The sequence below is a fragment of the Dermacentor albipictus genome, chromosome 9, assembly GCF_038994185.2.
Source record: "Dermacentor albipictus isolate Rhodes 1998 colony chromosome 9, USDA_Dalb.pri_finalv2, whole genome shotgun sequence".
In the NCBI taxonomy this organism is placed as follows: Eukaryota; Metazoa; Arthropoda; class Arachnida; order Ixodida; family Ixodidae; genus Dermacentor; species Dermacentor albipictus.
The window spans coordinates 35,681,738-35,703,258 of NC_091829.1; the positions used below are offsets into that span (position 1 = coordinate 35,681,738).

The following is a 21,521-nucleotide window of genomic DNA, read 5'->3' on the forward strand; positions in this document are numbered from 1 at the left end:
TGATTTTACCTCGCTAACTCAAACAAGGTTCGGATTAGTTAAGATTCCAACATTATGTTGGATCCGAGTGTTTTTGGGATCTTCGCTCAACCCCTCGCTGTGATTATGGGCCACGGACATTCAGTACAACGACAAGATGGCGGCCTCCGCTCTGAGAACTTACTATACAGTCGCAGTAAAGTGATTTCAGAAGTCGAGTGGATTGCTGGTCTGTTCACTTTATTCTTTTTTTCTCTTAAGTGCAGCTAACGCCTCTACGACATGCGCCGTTCTTCGTTCATGTCGTTTACATATTTTTTGAAATGCGTTTGCTTGGCCGTAATTATGTTCTTTTACTTTCTGTTGTTTCTTTTCATGAAGACCGAGTGCCTAGAAACCTGACATATTTCTGAGGTTTTCTTTTGGCCGCCCTGTTCATTGCAAAATTCTGGTCCCTCACAAAGACATAAAAGTGTTCACGCGCTATGGGCACGTTCCATGCTTCGACGAAGTAGTAGAAGAAGAACTGAAGCTTGACGCAAGGGTCAGCCTCTGAGAAGGTCCTCTCGCTTTTGGTCGACGCGAGCCCGTTTACAGTGGCCCATGCAATCGTCTGCCGACGGCCGTCCGCGGGACGTCCGGCCTGCAGATTTGCGAGGCTCGGAGTCGTCCAACCTTCTGCTAGAGACGGCGGTGACCGAACAGGGCGGCGATCGATCGGCCAACGCCAACCCCGCCTTGGAAGACAGCAGCCGTGACGGTAGGCGCTAGTCCAGCCCTCCTTATTTTATTCACATTGGGGTACTCCACATTATACAGTGAAAGCTCGTTAATTCGAACTTCAATAATTCGAATTTATGGATAATTCGAACTGTACGATTTGGTCCGGCCAAGCTCCACAGAAGTCTATGTATAAAAAAGTCCGTTAATTCGAACGCGAGAAGGTTCCCTCACGGATAATTAGAACTACGCTCGCCTGACACACGGCCAGAGAAGCGCGCCTATTGCCTACACACAAGGCTGTATTGCCTCCGAAACGGAGAGAACGGCGACAGAAGGCAAAATCGGAAAAAAAATCTAACCGACGCGGGGTCAGCCAGAAGGCAGCGGCGGCTGCCGCCTCTCCGTTCTACGTAACCTCCGAGACTTCTTGCCCGTTGCGAATCTCGGAGGCTTTGCAAATCTTGCACAGCTGCTAATGTTGTGGGGAGATGGCACGGCAAGCTCCAAAGCGCAGCGAATCAAGTACGTCGCAGCTGCGCTTGCAATCAAGAACCAACGAATGAGGGCCTTCGCCACCTTCACATGTTCAGCGTCTTTGCCTCGGCAGTCTTCATCGGTTGTGCACCTCTGTTTTCAGCTTAGGAGGTATCGGCCGTCGCGATTCATTGTGATGGTGTTAAGCCTCGGCTAACGTTTGTTTCGGTGGACATCGGTGGTGTGGCACAGTCGGACCCAGAGCTTCGACTTGAAGAGGGCGTGTGCCCGCGGCACACGCCATCACTTTCTGACACGCCAAATTTCTGACATGCCGTACTGCTTCCAAATCGCAGTGTACTGTTGTACTCCTTCACTTTCGTTAGTTCGAACTTTCGTTAATTCGAACTGAAGCGGCTTCCCCTTGCGGTTCGAATTAACGAGCTTTTACTGTACTGCCACGCCTAGCTGCTTCACTTTTTGTCGGTGCTAGCTTTCGCTGGGCAATGACTGTTATGTTGTCGCACAGCGCAACATGGCGCCCGAAGTGTCCGATGCTTCTTGAGCGTTGTCGCCAATTCTGTGAAGGGCGTGTTTGTCTGGACGGATTGTGCGTGCGCCGCGGACAAGGAGACACCAGCGATTGTTATGGAACATCAGCGGACGAGCTTGATCAGTAAAAGGTAGGTTCGACGACCGACGAATGTGCTCACCGCTATCGTAAAGGAACGGCAATACGGAACAAAGAGTAAACGTTGCAGGTAGGTGATACTCTATAGTTGAGGTTAGGTTAGCCTTAAGGGTGAGGGTGTTAACCATATGAGAAACACAGCAGAACTGTTCAAATGGCTCAATAAAAGAAAAGGGGGGGGGGTGCAAGAAGGTTTACTGCGTAGCGTCCATTCAATTTACTAGTGAAGGGCTGCCGTGCACTCCGCAGCCAGACGCCTTGCCGCACCCGGTGACCTAGAGAAACTCGTTATTCTGATGCACGCGCGGTCCTCACTATGTCGCAGGTGTGAGCAGCTTCGCGTCCGCCCAGACCGAGGAAATCAGGCACAGCTCCTCGAGGCCATCCTTGAGGCCATCCTCGAAGGCACGCACCCCGAAGACCAAAGGCACCAACGGCGGCAGCGTGACGCTCTCGCCGGCATCGTCGACGCTGCGCGACACCTCCAGTCGCGAGGTGAAAACGCCGTTTGATCACACCTACATAGGGCCCATCGCCGGCTGCTTTGTTACGCTTTTGGCGGAAGGAATTGCAATTTACTATGCAGTTTAACTTTGTGCTCATATTTCGCCGCCACCGCCGGTCACGTAGCCAGGAGTTTCTTTTTAAAGAGGAGGAAGGGGTCCTCACTAGAACAGTGACAGAATTATTTCTTCGTTATACAGGTCATTTCGTTGTAGAGGCGTTCGTTGTAAAGATGCTCGACCGCACTCACCGGAGTAGCGATGCTGCGCCGCTGCCGACCTTGCTGCGCATTTCCTTCATGCTCGCTTTTCTATTCGTTTATTCGAATGTGCATGCTGTCCGCGGATTTATAGGCTGTGTAAAGAGAGAGAGAGCCGATTCGAACAGAGAGAGTTTTCTAGCGGTTCCCGCTGAAAATTAAGGCAAAGATCTGCGGCCAGAAGAACCGGAATGTTTTGTTAATGGAGGCAATGCATGTAGGGTATTCACTAATATTGTGAAGAGCATTCCATGACAGCAAGCGTAGCCTCGTCAACAAACAAATTACACGGAAAGTTCAGAAAGTGTGCGTGTGGGGGTCGGTGGGGGAGTGAGGTGTCCGGTGAGCTTCTCTCCCTACCTGGCTAGGCCTCAGGCTACCACAACACAACCATCGTTCTCATTCATCATGATATATTCTCTTTTATCTAATATTGCGGCACGAAAGCTTCTCACAGCAATATGTATTTAGATTAATTATCTTGCGTCAGCAAACAGACTCAATCCTATACCTGCGAATCTCCTAGGCGTCATCACACCACCCAATTCTCCGCCGTCTTCGACTGCGTTTCCACTCCCTTCCCAACCATGCCGTCACTCTATAGTTATTTTTTAAAGCTGAACCAAACTTTTTAACATTGCTTGCGGCAGATAGCACAATTCTAACCACTGAGCTAAATTACTCGATGAGGTGGCAGTTACTTCTACGACAAATCAAGACGCTTAATTGAATAATTAACATAACTACACTAGCTACATTTTTAATTACCTTACGGCACGTGTTACAATCTACGAATTGTAGCTCGTGGATTTGCAAAACACGTCAACTTGGAACGAATTCTGAGGATGACACCTGTTTCGAGACACGCCCCGTCAAACTTGCGGGAAAAATGCACTGCTGTTCCACTTACTTTTTTTTTATAAAAACGTTTTTCGCATTAAAGCACAAATTGACTGCAACGCCAATGCACTTCGTCGGACACTTTGAAAATTAATGTGTGTAGTCCTGAGAATTCGTCGCAGTTCTCACTAGAACAGTGACAGAACTATTTCTTCGTTATACCGGACACAGGACAGCGCTCGTCCTGTGTCCTCCCTTGTCCGTGTTTTTTGGCGCTGTTTTAAATATGAATGATCCGTACCAACTAGCTCGCACCGAAACCCTTCTGAGTCTGCATAAGTACCTCTTGCGAACAAATCGGCTATATTCGTAGCGTGAAATATGTGCCATAAAGTTATTAATTAAAAAGTTAATTAGCGGAATTATGTGAATTATTCAAATAAGCACTTTCATTTCTCGAAGAAGTAATGGCCCCCTCATCGTGTAATTTAGCTCAAGGATTAGAATTGGCCTATCGATCGAGCTGCTACAGCCAATTTTTAAAATTTTGGGGCAGCTAAAAAAAATGGCTGTGGCTTAGCTAAGGTTAAGCCCAGGATGCGAAGCATACTAGCCTTTATTTTAGTTGTTGAACCACTGTTTAGCCTGGTGAACTGCTGTTGCTTGGCTATATTTGGTTCGGCTAGACGAAGAAACAACTCATGCGTTACTCTGCTTCGCCTTCAAGAGTGGAACGCGACAGCGTTCCCGTCGACCCGCCAAGGGGTATAAGACAATGGGCTACGGCGCAGCGACTATGCGCCCCGCATTGGACGCGGTGAGCGTCGAGCAACGCAGCGTTCGGCGCGACAACGAAATGTGCGCCTGAGCAAGCGACGCACGAGAACAGCTCGTTTCTAAGGCAACACAGCATTCACTAGAGGCGCTTTTGTACCGCTTTGAAGCATCGTACTCGTGGCTCAGTGGTAGCGTCTCCGTCTCACACTCCGGAGACCCTGGTTCGATTCCCACCCAGCCCATCTTGCAAGAGTTGAGCCAAAGCCACCTAGAAATTTCGTTGTCGCGCCGAACGCTGCGTTGCTCGACGCTCACCGCGTTCGATCAAAGCCACCTAGAAAATGTCTAGCAGAGGCAAGCGCAGGTGCTTATATACCGCCGCGAGCGACGGCGCGAGTTGGAGCCCCGTTTCTCCTCTGTCGTGACGTCACAGTGTCACGTGGTATGGTATGGGGTCAAAGGTCATTGAAGGCAACACCGCCGCGCCTGAGGAGCTGGGTTGTGCTCTCGTAATATGCTTCGCATAAAAGAGCTGGTATAATAGACCACTCGACATCTGTATCTTGTGACTTACTATGTATTTCCAGCTCAACAATATTTCTCTCAGTCTTGTTAGTCGTTCAGTTGCATTTACATGTTTTTACGAGCATTATAAACGAACAGTATATGCCCGCACTGCATTGCTATAAGCTAGCCTGCGTGTACGATTTTTTTTTTGCATTTGTATTTAGTGCTTGTCCAGTCGTTGTAGAATAGTTCAGATTCTTGAGGAGCAGCGATAAGACGTAGCACACAGAAAAACGAGCGACACGAGCGACGCAGCGCAATGTGTGCGTCGCTGTTTTACGTGAGATTCGTCTAAGCACGGATCTTCCAGAATCTCTGAATTACACTGAGGGATCAGTGCTGTATTACAGAGCGGTATACCGCGTGTCCCAGCTAACATTAGCCAAGCTGTTTATATATATATATATATATATATATATATATATATATATTTATTTATTTAAAAATATCACGGTGCAAAATACTATTATAAGACTTGCGATGCATAGTTGTCAGAGGTCTGATGACCGAATACCGTAGGCTTTAAAGTCGTATCTTACACCATGTTTTCTAAATCCTTTCTTTCTTTTTTCAACAGCTCGGCTAACGTTAGCTGGAACACCCTGCGTAATATATCATACACCACTTCTGTCTCTTAATAGATGGAGCACACATAAGTGTGATATACTTTTGGCTATTGCTCAGTCACTTCATACTTGCGTTTTTTTTTCTGAAATAATGTGGGTTTAAAGAATTAAAGAAAATGAATGGCCTAAATTAAACACGCTCCCCACAATAGATACACACTTCTTTTGATGCAACAAACCTCATCAAATTCGTTACACGGGATGGCAAGCAAAACTACTATAGCTCTTCGTTCCTATGTATTTAGATAGGAACTCTTCAGGTAAAATTGTCTCTGAATGCTCTAGAACTCCGCAGATCAATCTACAGGTCCAAAATTTGGCGATGATGCGGTTTATAAGGCGGGCCTACTTCGCAAGAAGCGTAAGGGCGTTGGTGATTGTCTTGATACCAATGTGCGACATTCAAACAAGACAGATATTCATACACAAAGATGGAGCCTCAAAGTCAATGACAGTGCCGAGAGAAAGCAACGCCTCGACAAGGCAACTTGACTTCGTCAAGCCCTGACAAAGTCATCTCGTCGAAACGTTGACTGCAGCGACATTTCTCGATAGTGACACCTTGAAGTGACGGTTAATAACCAAACGCTGCCAATAATGTGGAACTCTGTAATTTCGCGAACTTGCGATTTGTCACGTGGACAATTTCACGCCGGTGGAGTGTTCCACGCAGCTCTGAGCGCATCAAGAGCACATACGCTCACTGTAGTCTGTGCCACTCTGTCTCACAATGGCCAGGAGCAGTTGCGTGGGATACGGCGAGGCTTCGGCAACCACGACGGGCCCCAGTCGAGAAGAGCCCTGTCAACTGTTCAAGAGACCGGCAAGAACTTCAGGCACCGACTCAATTCGACAGTGCACTGTAAGTTCAAGTGAGGTGAACTGACTGCCGAATTATAGATCGATTGATGGCCTGACTGACTGTGATTGATTGATTGATTGATTGATTGATTGATTGATTGATTGATTGATTGATTGATTGATTTTGAAGGGACGCCAAATAGTAACACACTTTTGTCTTTTAGACTGATAGCTATGTTAATTTTGCAAAGCAACTACTGGAATTTAGGGGGGTATAGTATAATGGCTGACCAGCGGATGAAATGAAAGTCTCGCATTTTGAACTTCGCGGCAATACAGTGGTGGCATGTTGGACATTCGAAAATGAAAGTATACCCATTACGCATGTTGACGATAACCAGGGTCTATTAAAGCGTCTATGAAAAGAGGCCTAAGCTGTCAAATTCCGGTCGCGCATAAATTTTGAGCCGAGAACGGATGTATCTCGCCCTGTGAGCCAATCATGGCGACAACATGGCGATATAGAGAACACGTCATACGAATGTCTCCCGAGCCAACAGACACGGACAAACAAGAATGTACACTCACAGCACAAGCACCAAAGTTGAAGGTTGGACTAGGTGGCGCTGCATTATTAAAATTTCCCAGCGTCCAAGACAGGGAGAAACAAGGACAGACACAACGTTGCACCCAAGTAAAGCGTTGCACTAGTTGAAGCGTCACCAAAGTTTCACAGCGCAACCAAAGTTTCCCAGCACAACAGACGCGGATAAACAAGAGTGGACCCTTGCAGCGCTGACACCAAAACTGCATTGCACTATAGTCGGGGCTGCATTACAAAAGTCCGCCAACTCGGCGGATAAGTGCAAACAAGAAAACTGCGAGAGTCCATTCTCGTGCGGCCGTGCCTGTTGTGCTCGGAAGCGGCGGTGGCGCGAGCAGCTGAACCCTGAGCTTGACGGCGTCGCGACGGCCCTGAGCTTGACGAACCCTGAGCTTGAACCCCGAGCTTGACGGAGCTTGATGGCGTCGTCTCGGATATCAAACTCCGATTGGGACGTTCAGCTCCATTGGGACTACAAATAAAAAGATGACCAGGCTTAGCTTGGTTAAGCCAAGAATGCGTTGCATATTGCGCGGCTGCGCAATATGCGGCCGCGCGCGACCGCGCCATTTGGGGCCCAGCTTTTCCTTCGTGACGTCACGCGCCAGCGCAGCGCCCCTAGCGGGAGGAGCGGGAGTTAGGTGGTGGCTGCGGCCGCGCGCGACCGCGCGAGTTGGGGCCCAGCTTTTCCTCCGGCTGTCGTGACGTCACGTCACGTGGTTGCGCTCAAGGTCAATGGTGGCTGCCCGGCCGCGCCCAAGGGCTGAACTGAGTGATTGCAATATGCAACGCATATAAGGCATTTCCTGTTCCTCTGCCGGCTCCAGTCGGCAGCACGACCTTCCGCGAGATCTCGGGCGCCACGCGGTCTCTGGTCGAGAGGCACGCCGACCGCATCGCCCAGGTCGGCTGCGGTCTGGGCGTCGCGGCGGCCATCGTGCTCTGCCTCATCCTGTACTTGGTGGCCGGCAACCAGAGGACAACGTCGCGGCCCGCGCTCCTGCGACGCTGCGAGGAGCACGCGTGCGAGCTCGCCCGGCTGGACCTGGGGCAGCTGCTGGACGACGCCGTGGACCCTTGCCAGGATCTGCACGGCCACGTCTGCCGCAAGTGGGCGGCCGGCTCGGCGCCCCTGGTAAGATGCTTTACCAAGCGATACGTATATCTGTACGTACGTATATCTGTTAACAGCTGTGTCTTACCAGTACTCACGTACGGGGCAGAAACCTGGAGGCTTACGGATAGGGTTCTACTTAAATTGAGGACGACGCAACAAGCTATGGAAAGAACAATGATAGGTGTAACGTTAAGGGATAAGAAAAGAGCAGATTGGGTGAGGGAACAAACGCGAGTTACTGATATCTTAGTTGAAATCAAGAAAAAGAAATAGACATGGGCTGGACATGGAATGAGGAGGGAAGATAACCGATGGTCATTAAGGGTTACGGACTGGATCCCAAGGGAAGGGAAGCGTAGCAGAGGGCGGCAGAAAGTTAGGTGGGCGGATGAGATTAAGAAGTTTGCAGGGACCACATGGCCACAATTAGTACATGACCGGGGTAGTTGGAGAAGTATGGGATAGACCTTTGCCCTGCAGTGGGCGTAATCAGGCTGCTGCTGCTGCTGCTGCTGCTGCTGCTGCTGATGATGATGATGATGATGATGATGATGATGATGATGACGACGACGACGACGACGACGACGACGACGACGACGACGACGACGACGACGACGACGACGACGTATATCTGTTGTGAAGACTGCCACATTCTGATGTCTTAACGTTGTACGTATCAATCCACGGGACACGAAATTCAAGACGCCGACGGTTAGAGACGAGCACGCATTTTTTTTTTCAATGTGATCAGCATTCTTAGGGTACTTCACGCGCCCTTCCCTGGGGTAATTGTGGATACACGTCTCTAACCGTTATCCCGCTAACCTGGATCACTGGGTAGTCTTTGGTCGAAAGGTTAAACCATCGGGCTGCTGTGTTTAGCAAGCAGGCTTCGAAACCAATCGTTGGACCAACTTGAGTCAGTAGGCATGTGGCATATATGTACCAATGTGCTGCTCTTCAATGAACTTATTTCACGCCGACATGAGGTCGCGGGGACGCAGAACGGGGGCCGTATTCTGAAACGATCCACTTCGGCGATACTATCGCCTCGGCCACGCCTTAGCCATCTGCGCGCACTGATTGGCTGTTTTAGCAAAATCGGATGAGCTACGTCATACGATTTTGCTCAGCCAGCCAATGAGCGCGCTCCTGACGGCGATACTATCGCCGAAGTGGATCGTTTCCGAATAGGGCCCCTGGGTACGTCGCATTGGGCATGTACCGCTCTTCAATGAAACTCTTTGGCGCCGACTTGTAGCACTCCTAATGTCCGATTGGGTATGCGCGTCGCTTTTCAATGACCCTCTTTGACGCCCACTTGTGTAAGTATATACCGCCTAATATATATATATATATATATATATATATATATATATATATATATATATATATATATATATATATATATATATATAGAGAGAGAGAGAGAGAGAGAGAGAGAGAGAGAAACTGTCGGCATGTACATTTACAGAAGCGTTATGGACGGACTTCACGGCGGCACCACTGAATGACGCAACGTGTTCATTGGAAAGCGAGAAAGAGGAACCCGGCTGAAGACACGCGTCATGCATAGCACGCGTCTTCGCGGCGGCAGGCAATACGGTGTTGTATCAGTGCAGTTGCGGTACCAAAGGCAGCTATTTCTGCGAGCTTTTCGTGACGCTTCCGCTCGTATTTCAAACGTCAAATTTTGCACGGATGTTCCTTTGTATATACACTGTCTTAAACTACAGGCTTCTTACGTTGTTCAAAATTTCGTTGCAATTGGCGTCTCAGGGATAGAAGCGCGCTTTATTGGCGATTATTTACCTTTTGTACGGCGCAAACAAGCATAAGCAGTAGCAAATTTTAAATAATAATGATTGTCAAGCTACACGTTGCTTTTAGATCGAAGTGGCATCGCCAGTGACCCTGCTGTTGCAGACTTCGACTGCTTCAGGAACCTTTCTGTGTCAACTTCTTACGTCCTTCCACAATCAGAAGACTTGCAACGGGAAGTTCGACGACCAACGAGAGAAACTTTCTCTCAAACAGAAATTTTTTTAAATACTGACGCAACACTGGTAAAATATTAACTCGATCCTTAATTCGCAAACCTTACGAAAAATTAGGTAATGTAGGTATGCGACACTGTTAGAGGTCAGACGGCACGCTTTCCATGTCAAAACACATGCAGCGGGAAGGGGAGGATATAACTTTCTTCTTTTTTTGCACTTGACACTTTTTGTCGACATTTTTTTCTACCATGCTCACACATTTCACCAGCAAATGGAGTGAAAATAGCTTGCAAGTTACCAAACACCAACATTTTTCTGTCATGTTTGAACATACATACATACATACATACATACATACATACATACATACATACATACATACATACATACATACATACATACATACATACATACATACATACATGCATGCATGCATGCATGCATGCATGCATACACACACACACACACACACATACATACATACATACATACATACATACATACATACATACATACATACATACATACATACATACATACATACATACATACATACATACATACATACATACATACATACATACATGTGTGCGTGCGTACTTACGTACGTAGAACTGTCTTCTGACTTAAAGAAGAAGACACAAATGATCGCGTCTCGACGAGCAAACAGAACGTCTCGGAAGAAAGACGTTCAATAAGCTAGCCCCAACCAGAAATCTCCAGCACCAGAGTCCTGGGTAGAGGAACAATTAAACTCATATTATTGCGACAGCAATTACATGGACACTCCACGCGCCTTTCTGCCGTCACCGTCGGCGTCGCCGTTATGTTCCATATAAAGTCCAAAGGCGATAACATCGTCGCCTCGCGCCGTATGCTGTATGTGCGGGTGAAAGCATACGAAGGCAAGCCGACGATGGCGGCCCAATATTGCACGCGCAAGGGAGGAAAGCGGGGAGGAAGTGCGCCGTCTTCCGGCGCGCGCAAGGCCCCGGTGGGGGGGTGGGGGGGATGGAGGGAGGGGGGGGGCGTTCTATTTCGACAGCTGCTGCGTATGGCGCGGGCCCTATACATAGTATGCACGTGACGTCACGTCCGCTGCTGTCGTCTGCTTCCGCAACCTTCCGCCATCTTGGGGAACCTTGTCAACAGGCGCGCGAATAGACATATAAGTTCCCCAACATGGCGCCGCCGTAAACCGGAAGTCGCAGAGTATCCTTGAATGAAGTACGTGCATACTATGTATAGTGAAAGGGATCCGCGACGCCGTGCGCTGTTTTCGCCGCTGTTCGCGTTGAAACGAGAGGCAGCACGAAGGTCAATTCGCTTGCTACTGCTGCCGCGCTTCCTCACTCCAGCGTTTTGACAGCGAGTTTCCGCGGCCATCGAGCGAGATGTGTTCATGTTTGCTTGTGCGAGCGTGGCATCATGCTTGGTAATTTAGTTAGCGAATGTTTACAAGTTTATACGGCCAATAAAACTACTATCCTTACTTCGTATTGCTGTCTACTAATTTGCTATCGCAATGGATGCTTCGCCTTTTGGGTAAAACTGCCAGCTTTTTTTATTTCTTCCTAATGCTCCATTTGTGATTTGATTGACAAGGATTCATAATGTGCGATGTGATGAGTCTAATGACAGAAACTTGCTAACGGTATTAAATATATAGGACATGTGAACATTGTTTTATATAAGAACGATAAAAACAGCCGTTTATTATACGTAAAATATTCGAAAACCACACGATATTCGATTAGATTGCATTTCATTCAGGCACTATTCCATTGGCATTTGATCCGCGGTCTCAAAAACTGCCATTCGCACTACCGTATTTTTAATAGTCAAGGCAGGTTAGGACGGCCCTTCGCAGTACTTGAGCGAGTTTCGTGGCCTCAGAGCTCATGGACACTGTTAGACTGGGTTCGTGATTGTTTCTAGGCCTCTGGAATGGACACCTTCGCCGGGAAGAACTACCTCAGCGCCTCAAGGGACGAGTTCCTGCTCTACCTCAACTCGACGCTGATGGCCGCCGCCGGGAACGGAAACGCGCCGAGTTCGCTCCTGCAAGTCGCTCAGTTCTACTCGTACTGCGTCCGTTTCACTTCGGCAGCGGCGGACGGGGCGTCCTCCTCCATGGCCGAAACGGTGAAGTCGTTCCGGACAGAGGCCGAATCCGCAGTCGAAGCGACGAATTTCGTGTCCATCATGAAGCGGATTTTCACGCTGTCCATCCTTCACGGCGTGCACACGTTTTTGGGAGCACAGCTCGTAGTCTGCAGCGACGGCATCACGCGTCTCCGACTGTTCCCGGGCACGACTCTTGGACGGAAACTGGGCGAGACACCGCAGTCCGAGGACGTCCAGGAATACCTTTCCATCGTGTTCGAGCAAGCCGAGAAAATGATGCCGGCGGAGGCTGGCTTTAACGTGACGCTCGACGAAGTACTCAACATAGACCACGCTGTGCACTACCCGCGGCCGCCCCTCCATTCGCCTGTCGAGAGGCGCGCTATCAGCGTGCTAGGTGCGCTGTGCCACGGATCCCGAACGTATCGTTGGATCAGGCTTATCAACACGCACGTGGTCAGCAGAGAGGACAAACTGGATTACAAATCCGAAGCGTTCTCCGACCAGTGGGACGCCCTGAGCAATATACTTCGTTACACATACCTGAAGAGTTCTGTCGGGGATCTTCTGGCGATCTCGGTGTACCTATACCTCCATGTTCTCGTCGACGCCCTGAGACTCGACTTCCATCGACGGCGGGGCTTCAGGAGCCCCGAGCGACTCGTCGAAGTCTGTCTGCGGACCACTCACAGCGCCGTCGCTTATGCTCGGTCAGTCGTGGACAAAAAACTATTGGACGAGTCCTCCTCGAGAGGCGGGGCTGACACCGCAGTAGCGTTCCGGCCGCTGCTGAAGTTGTTCGCAAACGCCGTCCAAAAGTGCACTTCGGGAGTCTGCAAGAGTTTAAGAAAAGCGATCGAAAGTATTGCGAGCAGAGTTCACCTGCACTCTTCCGAGCCACCACACCAGTTCCCGTTGCGAGCGGCTGTCCCCAATACGACCTTCTCGAAGCTTTCGCAATTCCCCTTGACGTACGCGAAGTTTCGCTCCGCACGGACCATGGCTTACCTGGCGACGCCGCAGTCGGAATTGGACAGGGAGGCGGACAAGGCCTTTCTGGGAGAGAGCGTCGTTTACGTGGATAGCCTGGGCCTTGTCTTTGTGCCGGGATACCTGAGCCGACGTCCTGTACTGTACTCGAAGGAAGTTCCTCCGGAGTTCTCCATGGGCTCTTGGGCATTCCTGGTGGCTAGGCAGCTGTACCGAGCCGCCGTACATTTGTCGTTACATTCAGGCGTCTTGCGCCAGAGCGAAATCGTGTCGGTGCAGAACTTCGAACAGTGCCTGAAAGCGTTCATCTCTCGACCGACGAATTCGTCAGTAGCTGCATACCGAAGAGACCACGACGGTCGCGAAGCTACCAGGTGCGTAAAGATTGATTGCACGGTCTTAGGTGCTCGTTACGCTAGTAAACTGCGTAATGATTTGCTTGAATTGATTGAGTGTTTGAAAAACGGGAAGTGCAGGGTAACAGAGGTAGATGAAAGTTGGTGCGCACAAAGGGCGCCAGCGATATGTATACCGTGACCGAAGGACATATGAAAGTGCTCAGTGAATGTCACGGAGCTATGCAATTTTTAAGTGGCTACTCAAAGAAGATAACGAAATCAATGAAAGACAGGGTCGTTTGCACGGACGCACAGTCCAGCAAAAGAAAGTTACACCTTCATACAAGGACAACCAAATACAAAGCTAGCAAAACAAGCCAGCATGTGCGTTCACGAGAAAGTTAAGAGAGCACTGCAACTTGTAAGGAAAACGTTTCACGGGTCGCGGGACTAAGTGGTAGACAAACTTGAGGACATAGACGGAGATGATCAACGCAGAGGCACGCGCAGAGAACGTGTCAAGAGGCGTAAGGGCAATGATGTCAAGGGTGCGGGAGTAGCGGCCTATATACCGCGTTCCGAGCCCAAGGTTACTGCAGGCATCCCATAAGACATGATCGGCACCGCATGCACCGCATCCAGTTCCTCCTCGTAGCCAGCGGATGGCAGCGCCGTAAGAATGTCCACCACGAGCTGACCCGGCGTTTCAATAGGAACTTTTGCCTTCTGCATAGGACAACGTCGAGTCCGGATACTAGAACATCACGTACGCTTCCTTCCTAGGGAAATGCTCTAACAAAAGGTATACATCGAAGGCTCGAAGATAGTCACCATATCGCGAACAGGTTTTGCCATCCCAGAAGACATCTAGCAGAACGCCGTTACCAAATTTTCTAGTGAAGAGGAGGTTTCCCTACAACCTTCCCAACACGCCACGTTAGTAGGACACCGTCAGACATTCTATGTGGGTGTGTTACGGCAATTGAAAAAAATTTGATGCGCCTTAATTAGCTCAGCTAACCCTGGATATGCAAATTGAAAGCTTGGCTTAGCCTGGTTAAGTCTCGGTTTCACTTGGTTAACCTTTGATTTAGCTGTAATTATTATACTTAGGTATACCATCATCGTTAAGCCGGGTATGACGGCTGTGCCTAGGTCGGTGGCTATAGGCATGACTGTGATTAGGCTTGCGTAGACACGCATCATTCGGCGGTGCGACGCCTGCAGAGTTAATTACGAAGGCGTTGTCGCTTAGCCGTTGTTCCTTCGTCTGGACGACGGAGCGTTCTTGGCACGTATGCGGGCCCTCCATGCTTCAGTACGATTAACGTTTCACAGGAGCTCCTTGGCGTGCATTCTGACAATCAACATTCGGAGGCATATTTGCGTGATGAGAGGAACGCTGTGCTTTGCTGCAGAAACCACGCACCGGAAGGTATTGTGGCTTTACTACGTGCGCGAAAAGGATGGCACAAGCCGGCAGGGTCTGCGTAGCTGTTGTACCGTCTGTTCCAGCAAGCAAAGCTGTCTAACCTGAGGTCTTAATTACAGCTGCTTCTGTGCACCAGTCAGTGCGATTTGAACAGGCACATGCCTAGACATATTTCGCCACCTGGCTTTCAAATTATGACGCACACTGAAAGCGTACAGTTAATGTGGATAATGTTCTTCAGAAAACGTAATAAAACTAAAGAAATCGGTATTCTTTCTGTGTAATTATCGACGACGACGAAATATCGCGCGGCGTCTTAATATAACTGACATTGCAATAAAACGCGCCAAGTGCGTGAACGCGCTGGCTTGCACGCGGGAAGTGATCAAGGATGTTCTTCTATTCAGCCTGCTGGGGCATGCCCGTGGTATAACGGTTAGAGCGTCGGGCGCTGTGCTAGTGGTCCTCTGTTCGAAACCTGCCGTCGGAAATTATATTATTGCGGGAGCAATTATATGGACACTCCTGGCGCATTTCTGCCGTCGCCGTCGCCGTGAGGTTCCGTATGAGAGAAAGCGTGTCAGGGTGAGCCGGCGAACGCTGTTCAATCTCGCGTGCGCGAGCGAAGAACGCGGCCCGGATGCGTGCCCTCTCCTGTGGCGCGCTAGGCAGGGCTAAGCTGAGGGTAAAGCCCCTGCATCTACGCGCCACCGCCGCTCTCTTAAGTAGCGCCAACCTTTGTGTGCGCCGCCTTTTCCCCTCACACCAAATCCGGTTCCGGCATTTCCGCTTCCGGTATTTCCGGTTCCGGCGTTTCCGCTTCCTGGAGTTGCGCTGCGAGAATTCCCGCTCCCATTGCAGACGATGGTGAGGCGCCCGTGCTAAGCAACCGGTGCAAATCTGAGTTGCTCGCACTAGCCATTCCACCAAGCGTCATTCGCGTGCATCTACGCGCTTGTTTGCGTACGCTGCGCCCACACGCTTTGCCTGTTGTCCTCTTTCGCTGACAAAGTGCGGAGAGCAACTGTTATGAAAGAAGCACGTATTGGTACATCCTGTATGAACTTTCTTTTTACTGCAAGGTGGAGGACAGTTGGTCTTTACGAACAGAATATATACAAAATGTAGGCATATGAAGTGTTGACAGAGTGGTACATGCAACGCACAGTATTTGTTCATACAATAGCAGTAGGTATAAGCCAATTTCACATTTACTTCACAAAGCTTGAATAACTCTGAAAGCATTCAGCAAATCAACGCTGCTCCACTTCACCAAACAAGTAGGTGTCTTTTCGACCAATAACTAAACTGACGTATCAAAATTTGGACGCTTTGAGTAAAGTTGAGTAAGTAAGGATAAACAAAGCCCCTCCATCCTCGCTTCTGCCGGCATAAAACTTCGGTGGCGCGTAGATGGAAGTGCTTTAGCGCTTAGGCCAGGGCCGGATACAAGCGCGACAACAGAAGTATGGCACACCTACCGCCCGAAATACTGCCGTGTTCGCCTCCTGAACACTCGCAATAAAAAAAAATAGCTATCGTAATCTCACGTTGCAACACACAGTTCGCCGTACACCTTTGCTCACGCCACAACACACGAACATAATTCGCCGTACACGCTCGCGTCACAACACTAACACAATTCGCAGTGCGCATCTGCTCGCGTCATCCACACAATTCGCCGTCCACCTTTGCACGCGTTACAACACGCGCACACGCACCAATTCACTGCACACCTCCGCTCATATCGCACAAGAAAAGCACACTTGTTTTCACCATGTCACTGAATGCCCTCCACGCAAATTTGAACTTGTTATATTTCATAGCTTCACGTCATTGCAGTCCTTCACGTAGTGCACGCACTTGGGACGTTCGCTACCTTCGATCGTACGAGACAAGTTCAACCTCAGAATCAACAGCATAAACTCTATAGCCGCGTTTACATGAATGCGACAGTGTCGCATCGCATCGCATTTCTAGCGCATCACATTCATGTAAACAGCAGTAATGCGCTAGAAAGGCGCATCGCATTAATGCGCCAGGCGAGGGTAGATTTACGGGCGCGAGTCGACTCTCGCGGAGCATGTAAACGCAGGATCGTCGCATAAGGAATGATGGGAAGGAATTGCCAAACAACATGGCGGCGGTCCCGGCTGCCCGCTTCGAAATGAATTTGGCGTGGCTTTTGTAAAATGCACTTCGTTCGCAGCAAATGAATGTGTAAACGGCTTTCGCTTAGTCTCAGGCCGCTTCGACGACAGGGTATTATGGATAACCTTGTGGTGTTTTCGAGATCGCTTCTCGTTTCGAACGAGGCGAAGCTAGGGTGGCTAGCGAAGCCTAATGAAACATTCTAGATGTCAGCGCTACCTATCGCTATAGTCGGAAAGTAGCCACAACGACGACTAATGGCCTCCGAGATCCGAAGATCTCGCTGGCCAGCTAAAGCTGCAAAAAACGTGCGCTGCTTCGCGTCCGCTACACTATAGCGTATAGCGTACGCTATAAGTTGCGTACGCTAAACTAAAACTGTCTATTTCTCGGCACTCAACCACCAACGTGCACTCGGCCCACAACCGGAAACCAGTTGCACCGGAAGTCGGGTTGCACTTCACTTATACGACGCCATGTGGCGCTACGTTTTTGCGAGAGTTAAGGCGCTACATGTAAACGGCGTCGCATCACCTTTCCCAAATGCGCTTGGAAATGCGATGCGCCACTGTCGCATTCATGTAAACGGGGCTTATGCGTCTGCCATACAAATTGGAGTCGCGAACTCCTTCGCTAAAGTCCCTCCATACGTGCTGGCTGGAGGGGATGTATGCTTCAAAACAAGAACAATTCAAAGGGGACAAGCTGTTGTATTCCGCTGAAGTAGTAGTTTGCGGCCGCTGTTTTCCAAATGCACGAAAAACGGGAGCGGTCTCCAAGCGCCCAGGCACTACATTCCACTGTACGTTGTCTCTCGTGGCACAACCCGTCGCAGGCTGACGCGAAGCAGCGAACACGACCAGATCGCCGATTACAATAGGCGGTGGTTCTCGGATGGAATCGCATTCAAAGTTTCAACCGCAGCTGGTTCAATTAAAGCCTCTCTATCGACGCGAAAGTAAACAACGCTAAAAAACAGCGTCACTTCTACTCGGAACAGGAAGTTGAAGCTACGTAAGTTCCGCTTCACGCCGGAAGCTGAGGGGGTGAGTGGGAGAGGAGCGTGGAGGAGGAGGGTATGTTGGCGGTACTTAGCTTGGCCGGCGGTGGCGCGTAGATGCAGGGGCTTTAGCTGAGGGAGGAGGCCTTTGCCCATGTTTACCGTGGGCATGGCCTGCCGTGCGACACCGTGACTGAACTCCTGCACCTCTCGGCCTGCCCTTCACGACACAGGACACTACTACGTCGCTCCTGACATTCGCCGAGGCTGTCGGCCTCGCCGACCGCCTTTAGCTCCATCACATTTCCGCGGCGTGCTGCTGTTTCTGGTGCTTTTTCTCTCCCCCTACTTTCATTCCCTACCCCCTGTGCAGCGCGGTTGAGGTGTCCTCTGCTGAGAGACAGTTACTGCGCTGCACTTTACCCCAACCTTTCCTTCCCATCATCAAGATCAATCTCATCAATCATCAATCTCCTTCTCTGAGGGAGGAGGAGCGTTCTTCTCCGGCGGCTGCCGCCGCTCCGTACAGAGTGGAGACAACCGCGGTGACCACTGCGTCGTTGGCCACGCGAATCGTGGACACCAGTAGGCGCCTTTGGCGGACGCCGTAGAGACGCGTTGTCGGCGCTCGTGTGTCTTCAAAGCGATCTGCGACGTGGCTAAAGTGCGCACCCGCGTGGGCCCCATCTTCAAAGCGATCTGTGATGTTTGCAGAGTGCGCCTAGTGCTGGTACCTTCGTGTGCTTACGACGTTTCGTACGCGTTGAAGCGACAGATGCGCGAAGATCAACTGGTTCGCGGCTGCCGCGATTCCTGATTCCAACGTTTTCACAGACAGTTTCTGCTGTTATCGAGCGATGTGTGTCCATGTGTACCTGTGCGCACGTGATGCCGTGCTGGTTAATTTAGATAAAACATGTTGGCGCGCTAGTCGCTTTGAATCCACGATAAAATGTGTAAGCGCGACTGAACAAGGACGTAGAGAGAAGCTGACACACAAAGACAGCTGTCTCCGAGTGCCTTTCTTTCTACGCCCTCGTTGAGTCGCGCTTACACATTTTATCATTGTTAATTCAGTTAGTAGGCGAATATTTACACGTTTATACAGCCGATAAAACTACTATCCTTACTTCGTACTATCTACCAATTTGCTATCGCAATCGGTGCTTCTCCTTTCCGGCGGAACTGCGAATCTTTTTTTTTTGTTTGCTCAATAAATATAATATATAGAAAAATAATTATATTCGGAACATCAGGACGACCAGTGGTCCCAAGGGGGACATAGCGGTCGACATGTTTAGGCTGCACTATCTCCGGGACCGGCCCACGGTAAGAAGCTAGAAACACCCGATACCGAAAAGTGGTGGCGAATATCGCTAAAAAAATACTGCCTTCTGATTGACTATCTATCTATCTATCTATCTATCTGTCTATCTATCTATCTATCTATCTATCTATCTATCTATCTATCTATCTATCTATCTTTCTATCTATCTATCTATCTATCTATCTATCTATCTATCTATCTATCTATCTATCTATCTATCTATCTATCTTTGCATGGCCCGCGCAGCCTTCCGTCTACTACACCGGAGGAAGCAACGACGCATGCTTGGGGGGAGCTGTTCTTGACGTCTCGCGGATTGGCGCTGGCGCACGGTGCCTTGAAGGACGCCCTGGAACCGTACCAGTCGGCGTCCAACTGGCACGAATACTGGATGGACGCCCAGCGGACCTTTTTCATTCGCTACTGCCTCATGTCGTGCGCCGCGGGCACCGTCCCGAGTCATCTGGAGCCGAAAGCCCACTGCGCCTTGCCGCTGACCACAATGGACGAATTCTAGGACGCCTTCAACTGCTCCAACGACGGTAGTGAAGGGGCCCCGTGCGCGCTCGAGTGACGTCATCGAGCCCGTCGACGACGCGTATCGCAGCACCCGCCAGAAAGGATGGTAGAACGCCGTACCATGCACGTAGAAGACACGCGTGCTTATTTTTGTTTTTAGTATTTCGCCCTGCACAATAGTAAGTGACGTTCGATGACTGATGAACAAGCTTAATACTGCGTAGAAAATAAATTGTCTTTAACGGCATGGAGATGTCAGAAGTTTCTGTTCTTGAGCGACGACGGCAATTTTTTTTTTCATCTCTACGAATTCACGAGGGAGCGAAGGCGGACGTTCTACAAGTCACTTAAGCGAAATTTCACTGCCTGCTGTTAGTATATTGTTTAATGTAAGAGTTTTGACAGTCTGCGGTATGTGCGTCTCAGGGCGATAAGTTTTGCACTGCCTATATAGATGTTTGTTACTCAATGAAATGGAACAATAAGGAGAAATGACCGTTACGGTTAACTTTTCTTTTCAACCGATCAGGTTAAGTCAAAATTAAATTATTGGGTTTTACGTGCCAAAACCACCATCTGATTATGAGGCACGCCGTAGTGGGGGACACTCCGGATTATTTTGGACCACCTGGCGTTCTTTAAGATGTACTTAAACCTAAGTACACGGCTGTTCTTGCACTTCACTCCCAACGAAATGCGGCCGCCGTGGCCGGCATTCGATCCGGCGACCTCGTGCTTAGCAGCGTAACATCACAGCCACTAAGCAACCACGGCGGGTAACGGTTCAGTTAGGTTACGTTGGATCGGGTTGGCTCAGATTAGGAGCTTTGTTGCTCATTAATTGTTCAGTGGAATCTTTCGATTCGCAGTATTATTTACTCAATTGGAAAGCTACGGTTAATACGTATCGCAGCATTTAATCATCCTTATTCACCCCCATCCCATGCCCCTATATGCCCGGAGGCATTTACCATCGCATTAAAGAAAAAAAAAAGCTACGGTTTCAGTCGTCGGGAACTATTAGACGCTCACTAAGTGCAGCCGTTCAACTTGTTGCGCACCCCCATCCCATACCCCTGTATGCCCGGAGGCATTTACCGTCGCATTAAAAAATAATAATAATAAAGCTACGGTTTCAGTCGTCGGGAACTATGAGACGCTCACTAAGTGCGGGCGTTCAACTTGTTACGCATTCGTACACGCCTCATATGCGTTTGCCTAACGGGGCAGCTGTCTGAATTGCGCGCCGCGCTCATGCCTGAGAGTCGCTGAACTTTTGGTTTCCTATGCTTCACTATAGCAAAACCATAACGTCTTCAGCATCGTGCGTGCGTGTGTCTGTCTGTCTGTCTGTCTGTCTGTCTGTATGTGTGTGTGTGTGTGTGTGTGTGTGCATGTGTGCGTGCGTGCGTGCGTGCGTGCGTGCGTGCGTGCGTGCGTGCGTGCGTGCGTGTGGGTGGGTGCGCGCGCGCGTGTATGCGTGTGTGTGCTCATGTACCATGCATGTTCAGGGAAGAAAGGGTGTATGCATAGAAATGTGCGACACGTATCAAGCAACATTTAGGGATTGTGCACCTCTTGTGCTGTGGACATACCAATTCTGCAGGGTTGGCCAAGAATGACCACATTTTCCCAGCGGCACACTCCGAATGGCTAAATCAAAGAAAGTAACGTT

General features: G+C 49.6%; 1 protein-coding gene across 2 annotated transcripts; it reads left to right on the forward strand.

The window, feature by feature from the left end:
* The first annotated feature begins 516 nt into the window (after window positions 1-516).
* Window positions 517-20,093, forward strand: LOC135906553 (uncharacterized). Of its 2 annotated transcripts, none has more exons than XM_065438004.2 (6): window positions 517-739; window positions 2,193-2,362; window positions 6,179-6,302; window positions 7,673-7,980; window positions 11,901-13,453; window positions 19,574-20,093. In XM_065438004.2, the coding sequence occupies exons 1-6, from the start codon at window positions 583-585 to the stop codon at window positions 19,842-19,844; spliced, it is 2,583 nt and encodes an 860-aa protein (XP_065294076.1). In that variant the 5' UTR covers window positions 517-582; the 3' UTR covers window positions 19,845-20,093. The 2 variants fall into 2 exon arrangements, with proteins under 2 accessions (XP_065294076.1, XP_065294077.1); XM_065438005.2 differs by having other exon boundaries at window positions 6,185-6,302.
* Window positions 20,094-21,521: the final 1,428 nt, after the last annotated feature.